This window comes from Periophthalmus magnuspinnatus, chromosome 21 (assembly GCF_009829125.3).
Source record: "Periophthalmus magnuspinnatus isolate fPerMag1 chromosome 21, fPerMag1.2.pri, whole genome shotgun sequence".
Classification (NCBI taxonomy): domain Eukaryota; kingdom Metazoa; phylum Chordata; class Actinopteri; order Gobiiformes; family Gobiidae; genus Periophthalmus; species Periophthalmus magnuspinnatus.
Genome location: NC_047146.1, coordinates 2,215,156 through 2,232,474, shown reverse-complemented (window position 1 = coordinate 2,232,474; position 17,319 = coordinate 2,215,156). Strand labels below are relative to the sequence as shown.

Below are 17,319 nucleotides of genomic sequence, written 5' to 3'. Positions count from 1 at the left end.
AGGGAGACGAACTGGAGGATGCACATTCCACATGAACGATGCAGCGGAAAAAACGTTTACCATGAGAATCAGCAGGGGATCTGGGCACTGGATAACAAATTTAACATTTTAGAGACATTTAATAAAAATAAAAAAAAGCCTTATTGTGCGTAAATCGATCGTACCTGCTCCTTGTTTGAGCTGGTTGGTGACGGCGTTGGGCGTGGCCACTTCCGGAGCCTCCTCGATCAGATCTAGAAAAAAAAAGAGACAAGGAATAATTCTACGGAATACAACGCCATAAATATTTAATTAACGGAGCTGATTTGATTCGAAATTCTATAAATACGATCCAACTGTTTCCCAAGTTGCGAGGCGAACGTGCTCCAAAGCTGAAATCCAGTTGTTTTAAAACGTGTAAAATGCCTCTCTCTCTGACGCTCCACGTTCAAACTAGCCAAAGTGGGTGAAGTGTCTTGCCGAAGGACACGACAACAGTTTGCGCTAGAGCCGCCGCTACCCCGCTGTGGTACTTGGTATTCCTAGAAGTGTCCCATCCGAGGATCAAGGCCCAAAATCAGGCTTTCAGTTTGCAGGACAGAACCAATAGCATGTAGTTATTATAGTTTGTACCACTAGAGGGCAGTATGTGAGCGCAGTACAGCACAGTGGTCCCTCGTTTATCACAAAATAACCCACAACAGGCGAAATCCGTGAAGTATCAGCTTTATTTTTTACATTATTCTCTATGTTTTTGTCTGTAAAACCCCTCACCACACACTTTATACACTTTTCTCACACAGGCGTTAACATTTTCTCACATTTCTCTCTCGTTTAAACTCTCTCAAAGTTCAAACCTTCACCTTTTTGTACAACAGGACCATGAACGCTGAAAACTTTACTTTCCCGAAAACTTTAAGACAGATTAATACGGAAATTTTGTGGAGCTGATCCCAAACAAATAATGATAAAGTTCAACAATTATGGATCAAAACTTTGGAGATTTCTTTCAAAAACAGCGAATGGTCAGTTTTTTATACATTGGTCCCTGGTTTATCTCAGGGTCACGTTCTGAAAATAACCCGCAACAGGTGAAATCCGTGAAGTATCATCTTTATTTTTTACATTATTCTCTCTGTTTTTGTCTGTAAAACCCCTCACCACACACTTTATACACTTTTCTCACACAGGCGTTAACATTTTCTCACATTTCTCTCTCGTTTAAACTCTCTCAAAGTTCAAACCTTCGTAGGCGTCTTTGTCGGTGCAGAACGTTTCATCGACATCGTGGGTTTTGTCGGGGAGAAAACAAATCGCAAACGTACAGCACTTCAGAGTCACACTGAGATCCAACGTTTATGTAAATTTGTCTGAACACATTCTGTACTGGACAGGAGACACGGCACGGAGGAGACTGATGGACAATGGTCTACAGTCCAACAGCCAATCAGGACGCACGACACAATGGTCTACAGTCCAACAGCCAATCAGGACGCACGACACAATGGTCTACAGTCCAACAGCCAATCAGGACGCACGACACAACGGTCTACAGTCCGACAGCCAATCAGGACGCACGACACAATGGTCTACAGTCCAACAGCCAATCAGGACGCACGACACAATGGTCTACAGTCCAACAGCCAATCAGGACGCACGACACAACGCACGCTCAGACGATGTAAGAAAAGCATGCAAAATTACACACAAAAAATCCACAAAACAGCGAAACGGCGAGAGATGAACCGCGATGTAACGATGGACGACTGTATAGTGCAGTACCTGAGGGCGGTATGAGCGGTTTGTACCACTAGGGGGCAGTAAATACCTGAGGGGGGTATGAGCAGCTTGCAGGGCAGGGCCAGTGGAGTGATGGCATGTTGGTACACCAGAGCGGACAGGCAGCCTGGAAGTACACAAGTACACAAATACACAAATACACAAATACACACGGATAAGAAGGTTTAAAATATATGCTATACATTTTAAACATATTTATATAAACGTGTGATGACTGACCGAAGTACGGCTCGTTGGGGCAGCCCTTCAGTTTGACTCCTTTGGGGCTGCTCTCGATCAGGAAGTGCCTCACCAGTTCATTACTCAGGTCTCCTACAAACACACGAGTATTAAAGGGGACGTGTTACTCGACTCTCTGATCTGATCCAGTGTCGTCTCCTCGTCACAAACACACCTGGAGTTGTGTTTCGTTTCATTCGCACACGTTTAAAACACATAAAAATAGTTCTTCTCTCAAACTGAAAACGCTCTGTTCCACCTTGTGATGTCATCATGTGGTGATACAGGAAACAGGAAGTGCTCCGCTGTGTTTTTAAACTCCACACTCATTCGTCATTTCTTCAATTCATTTTGGATCATTTCATCGACTCCGGAAATGCTAATCTACTACGGAACTAAAGGTAAAAAAGGAGGAGCTGTTAACTTGAAAACTACCACTTGATGACATCACAAGGTGGGACAGAGCGTTTTGAGCTTTGGAGATGTTACAGACTAATAATAAAGTGTAACTCAAACATGTGTGAACGAAACAAAACACAACTCCAGGTCTGTTTTTGAGGAGGAAACAGCGTTAGAACATGAGAGGCTAACGTTTCGCTAACAACAAGTAGCACGCTAATGCGCACTTCCTGTTTCACTCAGAACTAAACGTTTTATAATTAGACGGTTCAGTCCTGGTTTAGTCCTGGTTTAGTCCTGGTTTAGTCCCGGTTCAGTCCTGGTTCAGTCCTGGTTTAGTCCCTGTTTAGTCTTTGTTTAGTCCTGGTTTAGTCCCAGTTTAGTCCCAGTTTAGTCTTTGTTTAGTTCTGGTTTAGTCTTTGTTTAGTCCTGGTTTAGTCCCGGTTCAGTCCTGGTTTAGTCCTGGTTTAGTCTTTGTTTAGTCCTGGTTTAGTCCCGGTTTAGTCCCAGTTTAGTCTTTGTTTAGTCCTGATTTAGTCCTGGTTTAGTCCTGGTTTAGTCCTGGTTTAGTCCTGGTTTAGTCCTGGTTTAGTCCTGGTTTAGTCCTGGTTTAGTCCCGGTTTAGTCCCAGTTTAGTCTTTGTTTAGTCCTGATTTAGTCCTGGTTTAGTCCTGGTTTAGTCCTGGTTTAGTCCTGGTTTAGTCCTGGTTTAGTCCTGGTTCAGTCCTGGTTCAGTCCTGGTTTAGTCCTGGTTCAGTCCTGGTTTAGTCCCGGTTTAGTCCCGGTTTACTTTAGGTGAGGGAGCTTGCTTGTCTCCATGGAGATTTATTTCTCTTGCATTAAATGTTTCACAGTATGGCATTAAACTTGCAGATATTTGTTTTGTTTTATAATCAGACGCAGACAGAACCAGAGGAGCAGCTCGTACGACGTCTCTGCACGAGGCCGAGACACATTATGCTCAAAAACATGGGGACCTGGGCCTTTAAATCCTCTGTTCTCACAAAAACAGCGGCGCAGACGTGAGTACCTTTCTTGGAGGGGTGCACGGTGGGAGGGGGGCAGGCCACCTTCATGGCGAGTCCGTACGCTCCTTTAAACGAGTGACTGTCTCTGATCACGAACGCTCCGGGCTCTTTGTCCCTCAGCAGAGCGATGGCTGAAAACAAGACACATGTGGACCTTTGACATCAGATACTACAAACATATATATAAATACACAAATACTACTTCAAAGACATGTTTCTGAGGAGGTAACATCATTATAACGTGGATTAAATCTAATAAAAGTCTGCGTTGTGTCATACAGGACGTCTCACGTGGCGTCTGATGTAAACGGGGGCAGTTTCTGTTTTGAGACTCGCACATGTTTCTAATGAGCCCCATGTGTTTGGACCCGAGCCTCAGTGAAAACCCCACACAGCATGATGTCATCAGTGTGATGTCATCAGCGTGATGTCATCAGCATAAGGTCATCAGCATGATGTCATCAGCACGATGTCATCAGTGTGATGTCATCAGCATGAGGTCATCAGCATGATGTCATCAGCACGTATGTCATCCAGGGACACACGAGCGCTGAGGCAGAAAGACCTGGCGCAGACCTGGTTTAGACTTGGTTTGGACCTGGTTTAGACCTGGTTTTGTCCTGGTTTAGTCCATGTTTAGTCCCAGTTTATTCTGGGTTCAGTCCTGGTTCAGTCCTGGTTTAGTCCAAGTGCAGTACTAAAAATAAATCCTGGTTACTTAAAGTTGTGTAACTTCTTTAGTTGAGGGGACTTGCCGCCTGCTCGTCTCCATGGAGATGTTATTTCTTCTGCATATATGGCATCAAACATGCAGATTTTTTATTTTTTATTTAATCAAATACAGATGTTTTGTGTGTGTCTAAAATCATGTATTCTTACTGTAAATTAGCTCAGCTCTCCACAGATGGAGTCAGTTGTCTGTCTCCATGGTGACTGTTGCAGTTATTGCCACACTGTGGAACATTCCAGCCGTATAACGCATCTTAATTCCAGGTTTTAGTCCGGGCTTTGTCCAGTTTAGTCCTGGTTTAGATCTGGTTTATCTCTTATTAGATGTTGCTGATTTAAACCTGGTTCAGTCCGACTTTTGTCTTACTTCAATCTAGTCCTAGTTTAGTCCTGGTCAGACCTCGGTTAGTCCTGGTCTAGTCCTGGTCTAGTCCGGCTTTAGCTCTGGTTCAGATCCTGGTTTAGTCCTGGTATAGATGAGGTTTAGTCTCTGTCTTTTTCCCGAGTTAAATCTGGGGCCAATGTGGATTTAGTCCTGGTTCAGTCCTGATTTGACCTCTACTCAGTCCTGTTTTTGTCCTAGTCCAGATCCTGGTCTAGTCCTACGTTAGTCCCGGGTCAGATTCTGGTCTAGTCCTCACATTCACAGTAAACATGATAAAAACACGGCTCATAATGTGACGTCACATGATTCTGTTTAACATTAGATGCTCCAAAATGGCCGCCGCTCACGCACAGAGGGAGAGGAAACACATTCACCAGGTTTAACTACAGCCAGGTTCAATTACAAAGACAATGGACCCGTTCATAAATACTGTACTAAAGCAGAGAGTTTTTAAGAAGTCTTTAAAAGGACGTAAAGGAAAAAGGGGGAGGAGCAACCAAAAGGAGGAGGAGCAAACAAACTGTAAGTCAACTCCAAATATGGTGTTTTGACAGTACGGTCTACTCTTCCCGCTCATTTTTTTAGCGTAAACTAGGTAAATTTGCAACTTTCTGGTCAAAAACTTTTTAAAAAAATGAGCGTGTGCTGCCCCCAGTGGCCGTTACAATTTGAAGAAGTACTACGTGACATCACACAGCACTGCCCTGAGTACAGCCAGGTGTTTCTGATCACAAACACCTGGCTGCAGGGGGCGGAGTTTGAAGTGAGGATACATATTAGACCAATCACGCTGTTCCTTATACCTCCAGACTCCGCCCCCCCCCTCCAGACCCCGCCCCTCCTCACCCTGGTCTCTGGAGATCTCCGGTTTGTACCAGAACTTGGAGGTGTCCTGGACAAACTTCACGTTCAGGCGGCTCTCGGGACTGCCATCTACAGGACACACAAATATCACACTTTAAAAAAAAACAATAACAAAAAAAAAAACAGTCTTTATATTTTATTTTTAAATCAAAACCGAGCATTATTCACGCTACGAGCCGCCGCCGCCGCCTCTTCGGAGTCTTCCTGTTTGGAACGCGGCGGCTAACAGGTCCATTTATATAAACAGTTTACGGTAGAAATCAAAATACAGACAGAATAACACAGAGGACGGACAGAATCTGAGAGAAGAATTGAGACATTACAGTTTTAAAATCAGATCTTTACCAAACATGTGGAACCGGGAGAAGTCGGACAGCGTGTGGAAGTATCCCTGTCCCGCCGGAGCTCCCCCCGGTGTCCCGCCGTCCCTCCCGCCCGCTGCCGCCGCGCTGCTCCTCCCGTTCAGAGTGTTGCTGTAGCCCAGAGCCGTGCTGGGCCGGTCGCCGCTGGACATGCGCCGCTTCTCCGGGAGCAGAGGCTGGAGCGCCGGAGCGGGACTGGCCTGTCGGAAGCCACCCCCCTCCTGCGGCCCGGCCGGGGACAGGGGGAAGCAGGGCGTGGGCGGGCCTTGGTACCCCGACGAGCTGCTCTGACGTGACAGGTTACCGTGGCGATCGGGGTCGGGGGTGGTGTAGCCGCTGTGCAGGGGGTGGCGGTCCAGACTGGGGCTCCTCTGAGACACCTGCGGCAGAAAAAAAGTCCGATTTGAAGTCGATGAAATGGGCAAATATTTGATTTCACTGAGATAGATTTGGGTTTTTGTACAAGAGTGAAACAGAGAAAAGTGAGAAACAAAAAGACTTTAAAGCGGAAATATTATGCTATTTATCTCTGTCAGAAAAATGGATTCCTTACATTAATGATTCTGTTTTAGAACTCAGCGCTACTTCCTGTATTTTTGCACACTGGTCCCTGGTTTAGCAAAATCCGTTAAGTAACAGCTTTATTTTTTGCATTATTCTCTCTGTTTTTGTCTGTAAAACCCCTCACCACACACTTTATACACTTTTCTCACACAGGCGTTAACATTTTCTCACATTTCTCTCTCGTTTAAACTCTCTCAAAGTTCAAACCTTCGTCGGCGTCTTTGTCGGTGCAGAACGTTTCATCGACATTGTGGGTTTTGTCGGGGAGAAAACAAATTGCAAACGTACAGCACTTCAGAGTCACACTGAGATCCAACGTTTATGTAAATTTGTCTGAACACATTCTGTACTGGACAGGAGACACGGCACGGAGGAGACTGGGGACTATCAGGATTATAAAACTATTCACTTTTAGCTCCACTCACCTGCGAAATCGAAGGATGTCTCCCCAGGACAGGGCTGCCCTGGAGGGTCTGACCGAAGGACCCCTGCCTGCTCAGAACCGGACTCCTCTGACTCGCCGGGGAAAGCCTGCGCCCAAACACGGGACTACCCCCCAACCCCACGTTCTCGAACCCGTTGGACTGCGCCGCCTGGAGAGAGGGGTGCACGCCGCCCGGGACCGTCCTGTGCAGAGGCTGGGGGCTCCCGTGGACGACCGGCTCCGGGTTAGACGGGGCGGAGTCGGAGTACGGACCCAGGACGGTGCTCTGTCCCGGGTAAGAGAGACTCGGGGAGGCGGAGCCCAGGTAGGAGGGGAAAGAGGAGTCGAGGTAAGTGGGCGTGGCCTGGTGCAGGTACGGCGGTACAGGCGTCGTCCCGGGCAGGTAGGTGGGGGTGTACGTGGGGGTGTAGTTTGGGGTGGGGGTCTGGTAGTAGCTCTCGGTGGTCTGGGAGCGGAATCCGGAGTCCGTCGTGGGCTGCGATGGAGTGCTCAGGCCGCTTTCAACTGAAGGAAGCTCCCTGCAAAACAACAACATGTTTTGGCAAAGTTAAAAGACTTAAATCCGCTCTAAAGCCCTTGTGTCGCTCTAAAATTAAAATCTACGGCATCTATGGATCTTATACTCCGGTGCGACTTATACTCCAGTGCGACTTATACTCCTGTACGACTTATACTTTTGTGCGACTTATACTCCGGTGCGACTTATACTTTGGTGCGACTTATACTTTTGTGCGACTTATACTTTTGTGTGACTTATACTTTTGTGCGACTTATACTTTGGTGCGACTATAACTTTGGTGTGACTTATACTTTGGTGCGATTTGTGCGACTTGTACGACTTATACTCCAGAGTGACTTATACTCCAGAGCGACTTATACTTTGGTACGACTTGTATGACTTATACTCTGGAAAATATGGTACGTGTTTTTGTTCTCTGAGGCAATAATCCAATCAGAAACAGAATGAGCCTCACACGAGTCTCTCATTTAAGTTGCTAGTTCCATTCACACATGTTTAACACACAAACCCTGCATATTTACGCTAGAAGTTCTTCTCTCAAACAGAAAACACTCTGTTCCACCTTGTGATGTCATCATGTGGTGATACAGGAAGTGCTCCAGTGTGTTTTTAAACTCCACACACCTTCATTTCTAGAATCAATTGGATAATTTCAGATCTGGAACTGCCAATCTCTACTAAACTAGAGGTAAAAATGAGCTGTTAACTTGTAAAAACCATCACTTCATGACATCATAAGGTGGAACAGAGCGTTTTGAAGTTTGGAGATGTAACAGACTAATAATAAAGACTCAAACATGTGAATGAAACAAAACACAACTCCAGATTGTTTTTTTGAGGAGGAAATGACATAAGAGATGACTAAAAGTTCACATGAGTCAGTTTTGCGTCATATAGGACCTTTAAAGCGTCTCAGACTCACCCTTGGGTGCTCTGAATGGGACTGCTGCTGGACAGAGGCGGGTTCAGGGAGTGGGCAGGGCTGGGGCTGCGGCGCGGCTCAGTGCTGCCCCCTGCAGGACTTACACCTCTGGGTTTGGAGCTGGTCTCCTCTGATTGGCTGAGGGGCTGTGGAGGACAGAGGAAATATGTTTAATATTGTTCTTAAAAGTTAAAGTTAAAAGTTCCATTAAATAAATTGTAAAAAGTGAAAGTAAATTAAGAATTGACCTGATTCAAACACTGACGGGAAGATTACAGCATGTTTGAAGTTGTATTTGTGTTAAAGAGGAGGTATTTACTTCTATGGGGTATTAAAGAGGAGGTATTTACTTCTATGGGGTATTAAAGAGGAGGTATTTACTTCTGTGGGGTATTAAAGAGGAGGTATTTACTTCTGTGGGGTATTAAAGAGGAGGTATTAACTTCTACGGGGTATTAAAGAGGAGGTATTTACTTCTATGGGGTATTAAAGAGGAGGTATTTACTTCTGTGGGGTATTAAAGAGGAGGTATTTACTTCTGTGGGGTATTAAAGAGGAGGTATTAACTTCTACGGGGTATTAAAGAGGAGGTATTTACTTCTGTGGGGTATTAAAGAGGAGGTATTTACTTCTGTGGGGTATTAAAGAGGAGGTATTTTACTTCTGTGGGGTATTAAAGAGGAGGTATTTACTTCTGTGGGGTATTAAAGAGGAGGTATTTACTTCTGTGGGGTATTAAAGAGGAGGTATTTACTTCTGTGGGGTATTAAAGAGGAGGTATTAACATCTATGGGGTATTAAAGAGGAGGTATTTACTTCTACGGGGTATTAAAGAGGAAGTATTTACATCTATGGGGTATTAAAGAGGAGGTATTTACTTCTGTGGGGTATTAAAGAGGAGGTATTAACTTCTACGGGGTATTAAAGAGGAGGTATTTACTTCTGTGGGGTATTAAAGAGGAGGTATTTACTTCTGTGGGGTATTAAAGAGGAGGTATTTTACTTCTATGGGGTATTAAAGAGGAGGTATTTACTTCTGTGGGGTATTAAAGAGGAGGTATTTACTTCTATGGGGTATTAAAGAGGAGGTATTTACTTCTGTGGGGTATTAAAGAGGAGGTATTTACTTCTGTGGGGTATTAAAGAGGAGGTATTTACATCTATGGGGTATTAAAGAGGAGGTATTTACTTCTACGGGGTATTAAAGAGGAAGTATTTACATCTATGGGGTATTAAAGAGGAGGTATTTACTTCTGTGGGGTATTAAAGAGGAGGTATTTACTTCTATGGGGTATTAAAGAGGAGGTATTTACTTCTGTGGGGTATTAAAGAGGAGGTATTTACTTCTGTGGGGTATTAAAGAGGAGGTATTTACATCTATGGGGTATTAAAGAGGAGGTATTTACTTCTACGGGGTATTAAAGAGGAAGTATTTACATCTATGGGGTATTAAAGAGGAGGTATTTACTTCTGTGGGGTATTAAAGAGGAGGTATTAACTTCTACGGGGTATTAAAGAGGAGGTATTTACTTCTGTGGGGTATTAAAGAGGAGGTATTTACTTCTGTGGGGTAATAAAGAGGAGGTATTTTACTTCTGTGGGGTATTAAAGAGGAGGTATTTACTTCTGTGGGGTATTAAAGAGGAGGTATTTACTTCTGTGGGGTATTAAAGAGGAGGTATTTACTTCTGTGGGGTATTAAAGAGGAGGTATTTACATCTATGGGGTATTAAAGAGGAGGTATTTACTTCTACGGGGTATTAAAGAGGAAGTATTTACATCTATGGGGTATTAAAGAGGAGGTATTTACTTCTGTGGGGTATTAAAGAGGAGGTATTAACTTCTACGGGGTATTAAAGAGGAGGTATTTACTTCTGTGGGGTATTAAAGAGGAGGTATTTACTTCTGTGGGGTATTAAAGAGGAGGTATTTTACTTCTGTGGGGTATTAAAGAGGAGGTATTTACTTCTGTGGGGTATTAAAGAGGAGGTATTTACTTCTATGGGGTATTAAAGAGGAGGTATTTACTTCTGTGGGGTATTAAAGAGGAGGTATTTACTTCTGTGGGGTATTAAAGAGGAGGTATTTACATCTATGGGGTATTAAAGAGGAGGTATTTACTTCTACGGGGTATTAAAGAGGAAGTATTTACATCTATGGGGTATTAAAGAGGAGGTATTTACTTCTGTGGGGTATTAAAGAGGAGGTATTTACTTCTATGGGGTATTAAAGAGGAGGTATTTACTTCTGTGGGGTATTAAAGAGGAGGTATTTACTTCTGTGGGGTATTAAAGAGGAGGTATTTACATCTATGGGGTATTAAAGAGGAGGTATTTACTTCTACGGGGTATTAAAGAGGAAGTATTTACATCTATGGGGTATTAAAGAGGAGGTATTTACTTCTGTGGGGTATTAAAGAGGAGGTATTAACTTCTACGGGGTATTAAAGAGGAGGTATTTACTTCTGTGGGGTATTAAAGAGGAGGTATTTACTTCTGTGGGGTATTAAAGAGGAGGTATTTTACTTCTGTGGGGTATTAAAGAGGAGGTATTTACTTCTGTGGGGTATTAAAGAGGAGGTATTTTACTTCTACGGGGTATTAAAGAGGAGGTATTTACTTCTATAGGGTATTAAAGAGGAGGTATTTACTTCTGTGGAGTATTAAAGAGGAGGTGTTTACTTCTGTGGGGTATTAAAGAGGAGGTATTTACTTCTGTGGGGTATTAAAGAGGAGGTATTTACTTATGTGGGGTATTAAAGAGGAGGTATTTACTTCTGTGGGGTATTAAAGAGGAGGTATTTTACTTCTACGGGGTATTAAAGAGGAGGTATTTACTTCTATAGGGTATTAAAGAGGAGGTATTTACTTCTGTGGAGTATTAAAGAGGAGGTGTTTACTTCTGTGGGGTATTAAAGAGGAGGTATTTACTTCTGTGGAGTATTAAAGAGGAGGTATTTACTTCTGTGGAGTATTAAAGAGGAGGTGTTTACTTCTATGTTATATTAAAGAGGAGGTATTTACTTCTGTGGGGTATTAAAGAAGAGGTATTTTCTTCTATGGCATCAACACAAAACAAAATCTGAACTTTTTATTTAAATTAAAAATCTATAATTGTATCAGGACCTCCATTTAGTAGTTTTTTTATTTTTATATATGACATCGGTTCAGTTTATTTATTTTCACGTATATAAGACGTTAGCTTGCGTCGCTGTAAAATCGGTTTTGCGATATATTTCGTCGCCGTACCTGTGGGAAAGAAGAATGCCGTTCCAACACGGGGCTGCTTGGTTTTTTGATAATCTCCTCTGATTGGCTGATGGGCAGAGCTTTAGCGAGGCTCTCCCCTGATTGGCTGACGCTCTGTGCTTTCACTGCAGTGCCCGTAGTGTCCACCGGGGGACTCACGCTCCGAGGAGATGAGGGGGGATCTGGTCCTGCTGCTGAGGCCGATCGAGCCACTGATTCAACGTAACTCCTGGGGGCTGTAAAAAGAAGAGAGAAGAGAAGATTTTAAGAACTTAAGGAGGGTTTGAATAGGAGAGATCTCTAGATTATTCAAACATGCTTGGATGACTCTTCATGTTTTTGATGAGGGAACGATGTTATAACTTGGGAGAAAACAAAAAAAAACCAAAACAAAATATGATGGATGTTGTGCTGCCAGTCAGAAAAAAGGAAAAACTGGTGAAGTGTCTGGACCAAAGACACAACATAAAAACAGTGAGAGAAGCCGCGGCGGGACTTGAACTAGCAACCTCCAGGAAAACTGAGGTAAATGAGTCGACTCGTTAAACTTCTGCTGTTAAACTGAAACCAGGCATGAAGTCACATTTGTCCTGGTTTGGTCCTGGTTTGGTGCTGGTTTGGTGCTGGTCTAGTCCTGGTTTGGTCCGGGTTTGGTCCTGGTTTTGTCCCGTTTTCATCCTGGTCTAGTCTTGGTCTGTTCTTGGTCTGGTCCTGGTCTAGTCCTGGTCTGGTCCTGGTTTTGTCCCGTTTTCATCCTGGTCTAGTCTTGGTCTGTTCTTGGTCTGGTCCTGGTTTAGTCCTGGTCTGTTCTTGGTCTGGTCCTGGTCTAGTCCTGGTCTGTTCTTGGTCTGGCCCTGGTCTAGTCCTGGTCTAGTCCTGGTCTAGTCCTGGTCTAGTCCTGGTCTGGTCTAGTCCTGGTCTGGTCCTGGTCTAGTCCTGGTCTAGTCCTGGTCTAGTCCTGGTCTGGTCCTGGTCTAGTCCTGGTCTAGTCTTAGTTATGTCCTGATGTTGACATGTTGATGTGGACGTGTAAATCCTCACAGATGGAGATGTTTTGCAGGTTCTTGTCTGGTTCTTGGTTCTTACCTTCAGCTCGTTCACTCTCATCTTCTGCAGAGCGTTAGTGAAACAGTCAGAAGACACGTGTGAAATAAACCTTAGTGCGTCTTTATGTCCTACACTACACACTACAAATATTCTTACTTGTCTTCTACTCGCCTCCTCTGTGACAGCACCTAGAGTATGGAACAGCGCCCTCTGCCTGTCAGATCCTCTCAGTCTTTAATGCAGTTTAAGACTAGACTGAAAACCCACCTCTTCTCCCTGGTATTTAACACTAGCCCCGCCTCTTAACACAAGCCCCGCCTCTTCTCCCTGGCATTTAACACAAGCCCCGCCTCTTCTCCCTGGTATTTAACTCTAGCCCCGCCTCTTCTCTCTGGTATTTAACACTAACACTAGCCCCGCCTCTTCTCCCTGGTATTTAACACTAGCCCCGCCTCTTCTCCCTGGTATTTAACTCTAGCCCCGCCTCTTCTCCCTGGTATTTAACACTAGCCCCGCCTCTTCTCCCTGGTATTTAACACTAGCCCCGCCTCTTCTCCCTGGTATTTAACTCTAGCCCCGCCTCTTCTCCCTGGTATTTAACACTAGCCCCGCCTCTTCTCCCTGGTATTTAACTCTAGCCCCGCCTCTTCTCCCTGGTATTTAACACTAGCCCCGCCTCTTCTCCCTGGTATTTAACACTAGCCCCGCCTCTTCTCCCTGGTATTTAACACTAGCCCCGCCTCTTCTCCCTGGTATTTAACACAAGCCCCGCCTCTTCTCCCTGGTATTTAACACTAGCCCCGCCTCTTCTCCCTGGTATTTAACACTAGCCCCGCCTCTTCTCCCTGGTATTTAACACTAGCCCCGCCTCTTCTCCCTGGTATTTAACACTAGCCCCGCCTCTTCTCCCTGGTATTTAACACAAGCCCCGCCTCTTCTCCCTGGTATTTAACTCTAGCCCCGCCTCTTCTCTCTGGTATTTAACACTAACACTAGCCCCGCCTCTTCTCCCTGGTATTTAAACACTAGCCCCGCCTCTTCTCCCTGGTATTTAACACAAGCCCCGCCTCTTCTCCCTGGTATTTAACACAAACCCCGCCTCTTCTCCCTGGTATTTAACACTAGCCCCGCCTCTTCTCCCTGGTATTTAACACTAGCCCCGCATCTTCTCCCTGGTATTTAACACAAGCCCCGCCTCTTCTCCCTGGTATTTAACACAAGCCCCGCCTCTTCTCCCTGGTATTTAACACAAGCCACGCCTCTTCTCCCTGGTATTTAACACAAGCCCCGCCTCTTCTCCCTGGTATTTAACACAAGCCCCGCCTCTTCTCCCTGGTATTTCACACAAGCCCCGCCTCTTCTCCCTGGTATTTAACACTAGCCCTGCCTCTTCTCCCTGGTATTTAACACTAGCCCCGCCTCTTCTCCCTGGTATTTAACACTAGCCCCGCCTCTTCTCCCTGGTATTTAACACTAGCCCCGCCTCTTCTCCCTGGTATTTAACACTTTGGTCAGCTCAAGTTGTTTTAAACGTGCTGCAGATATAAGTAAACTTGGGACTTGAGAATGTGAACTTCCTGTACCCGCTCCGGTCTGGTTGAGGTGGATCTCCGCCGGGTTGTGCGGTTTGAGTCCCAGAGCCGACAGAGGCGTCTTGGCGAGTCCTGGAGGAGAGCGACCTAAAGAAAAAAAAACAGAAAACAGATCAGAAAACGACCTGCAACATGAGAAACAGCTGCTCCCTCGTCTACGGGATCCGACAGGAATATACCATCAGATTAAAGCTGCACAATGGAACTTTTCTGGTTGAGGGACCACCATGTGCTTGTTTCCATGGAAATGTTATTGCTTTACCTGGAATTAGCACCAAGATTTATTAGCAAACCGCAGAGGTACAAACTTTTCTCCTGTAATCTCCTGTCTTATTCTGCACACAAACTGCTGAGCCTGTAGTTCAGATCTGTACAGACATGTTCCAGTGTAGGGCATTAAACTTAACTAAAGTTACGTGTCACGTCTGTGCAGAAGAGTACCCACTCACAGTGTGAATGCATGTTTTTCAACGTAATAGAAATGTGTAATTGAACAAATGCAAAATAGATATGTTTAATGCCATACTGTGTAATTTTCCAGGCAACGCAATAACATCTTAAAGAAAGGGTATTAAAGAGGGGGTATTTACTTCTGTGGGGTATTAAAGAGGAGGTATTTACTTCTGTGGGGCATTAAAGAGGAGGTATTTACTTCTGTGGGGCATTAAAGAGGAGGTATTTACTTCTGTGGGGCATTAAAGAGGAGGTATTTACTTCTATGGGGTATTAAAGAGGAGGTATTTACTTCTGTGGGGTATTAAAGAGGAGGTATTGTATTTACTTCTGTGGGGTATTAAAGAGGAGGTATTTATTCTATGGGGTATTAAAGAGGAGGTATTTACTTCTATGGGGTATTAAAGAGGAGGTATTTACTTCTATGAGGTATTAAAGAGGAGGTATTTACTTCTGTGGGGTATTAAAGAGGAGGTATTTACTTCTGTGGGGTATTAAAGAGGAGGTGGAGGTATTTATTTCTGTGGGGTATTAAAGAGGAGGTATTTACTTCTGTGGGGTATTAAAGAGGAGGTATTTACTTCTGTGGGGTATTAAAGAGGAGGTATTTACTTCTGTGGGGTATTAAAGAGGAGGTATTTATTTCTGTGGGGTATTAAAGAGGAGGTATTTACTTCTGTGGGGTATTAAAGAGGAGGTATTTACTTTTGTGGGGTATTAAAGAGGAGGTATTTACTTCTACGGGGTATTAAAGAGGAGGTATTTACTTCTGTTGGGTATTAAAGAGGAGGTATTTACTTCTGTGGGGTATTAAAGAGGGGGTATTTACTTCTGTGGGGCATTAAAGAGGAGGTATTTACTTCTATGGGGTATTAAAGAGGAGGTATTTACTTCTGTGGGGTATTAAAGAGGAGGTATTGTATTTACTTCTGTGGGGTATTAAAGAGGAGGTATTTATTCTATGGGGTATTAAAGAGGAGGTATTTACTTCTATGGGGTATTAAAGAGGAGGTATTTACTTCTATGAGGTATTAAAGAGGAGGTATTTACTTCTGTAGGGTATTAAAGAGGAGGTATTTACTTCTGTGGGGTATTAAAGAGGAGGTGGAGGTATTTATTTCTGTGGGGTATTAAAGAGGAGGTATTTACTTCTGTGGGGTATTAAAGAGGAGGTATTTACTTCTGTGGGGTATTAAAGAGGAGGTATTTACTTCTGTGGGGTATTAAAGAGGAGGTATTTATTTCTGTGGGGTATTAAAGAGGAGGTATTTACTTCTGTGGGGTATTAAAGAGGAGGTATTTACTTTTGTGGGGTATTAAAGAGGAGGTATTTACTTCTACGGGGTATTAAAGAGGAGGTATTTACTTCTGTTGGGTATTAAAGAGGAGGTATTTACTTCTGTGGGGTATTAAAGAGGGGGTATTTACTTCTGTGGGGTATTAAAGAGGAGGTATTTACTTCTGTGGGGTATTAAAGAGGAGGTATTTACTTCTGTGGGGTATTAAAGAGGAGGTATTTACCTCTGTGGGGCATTAAAGAGGAGGTATTTACTTCTGTGGGGTATTAAAGAGGAGGTATTTACTTCTGTGGGGTATTAAAGAGGAGGTATTTACTTCTGTGGGGTATTAAAGAGGAGGTATTTACCTCTGTGGGGCATTAAAGAGGAGGTATTTACTTCTGTGGGGTATTAAAGAGGAGGTATTTACTTCTGTGGGGTATTAAAGAGGAGGTATTTACTTCTACGGGGTATTAAAGAGGAGGTATTTACTTCTGTGGGGTATTAAAGAGGAGGTATTTACTTCTGTGGGGCATTAAAGAGGAGGTATTTACCTCTGTGGGGCATTAAAGAGGAGGTATTTACTTCTGTGGGGTATTAAAGAGGAGGTATTTACTTCTGTGGGGTATTAAAGAGGAGGTATTTACTTCTGTGGGGTATTAAAGAGGAGGTATTTACTTCTGTGGGGTATTAAAGAGGAGGTATTTACTTCTACGGGGTATTAAAGAGGAGGTATTTACTTCTGTGGGGTATTAAAGAGGAGGTATTTACTTCTGTGGGGTATTAAAGAGGAGGTATTTACCTCTGTGGGGCATTAAAGAGGAGGTATTTACTTCTGTGGGGTATTAAAGAGGAGGTATTTACTTCTGTGGGGTATTAAAGAGGAGGTATTTACTTCTGTGGGGTATTAAAGAGGAGGTATTTATTTCTGTGGGGTATTAAAGAGGAGGTATTTTCACAAAGTACAGTTTTGTATCATGTTTTTGTATTTATGGAGGATTGTCGTGTGGAGCGTGGGTGATGTAGGATTGTGGGCGGAGCCTCGTACTGGATCTTACAGCTAAACTTAAAAAGGGTTTGAATAGGCCCCTGGGAGAGATCTCTAGATGACTCAAACATGCATAGATGACGTCTAAAACCTCTTCAGACGTGTTTTTGATGACGGGACAACGTTAAAACACGAGGAAAAGCTCATTTTGAATAACATTCCCTCTTTAAAGGAGACCATCAGGTGGCGGACCATTCACTAGAAAAGCCCCATAGTGCAGCTTTAAGTGACAAAATGTGTCATCTTTTAAATCCAGACACGGAGCAGCTGCTCAGACACTTTAATGTAAACACAGATCACAGGGTCAAAGGTCAGAGCTCATGCCCGGTGCTCGGCTGCAGCCAAAACATGCACAAAAACAGTGACACAAACACAAACAGGAGCGCCGTGTTTTTAGAGCGCGCCGGGACGGGACCGCATGCTACGGCTAATCTGCTA

At 44.0% G+C, this 17,319-nt stretch overlaps 1 protein-coding gene across 8 annotated transcripts in view; it reads right to left on the bottom strand.

The window, feature by feature from the left end:
• The window catches only part of LOC117389177 (tensin-1), a 239,718-nt gene that overhangs the window by 10,517 nt on the left and 211,882 nt on the right, over window positions 1-17,319 (bottom strand). For 6 of the 8 annotated variants that reach the window (XM_055230572.1, XM_055230579.1, XM_055230576.1 and 3 more), the window contains 11 exons: window positions 14,095-14,190; window positions 11,465-11,700; window positions 8,217-8,362; window positions 6,755-7,292; window positions 5,749-6,145; window positions 5,386-5,472; window positions 3,428-3,556; window positions 1,999-2,091; window positions 1,808-1,885; window positions 165-233; window positions 61-87 (listed from right to left, as the gene is read on the bottom strand). In XM_055230572.1, the coding sequence (XP_055086547.1) occupies window positions 61-87; window positions 165-233; window positions 1,808-1,885; window positions 1,999-2,091; window positions 3,428-3,556; window positions 5,386-5,472; window positions 5,749-6,145; window positions 6,755-7,292; window positions 8,217-8,362; window positions 11,465-11,700; window positions 14,095-14,190 (1,896 nt within the window). The remainder of the gene's footprint in view (window positions 1-60; window positions 88-164; window positions 234-1,807; window positions 1,886-1,998; window positions 2,092-3,427; window positions 3,557-5,385; window positions 5,473-5,748; window positions 6,146-6,754; window positions 7,293-8,216; window positions 8,363-11,464; window positions 11,701-14,094; window positions 14,191-17,319) is intronic. The other 2 variants (XM_055230573.1, XM_055230577.1) reach the window with 1 other exon arrangement.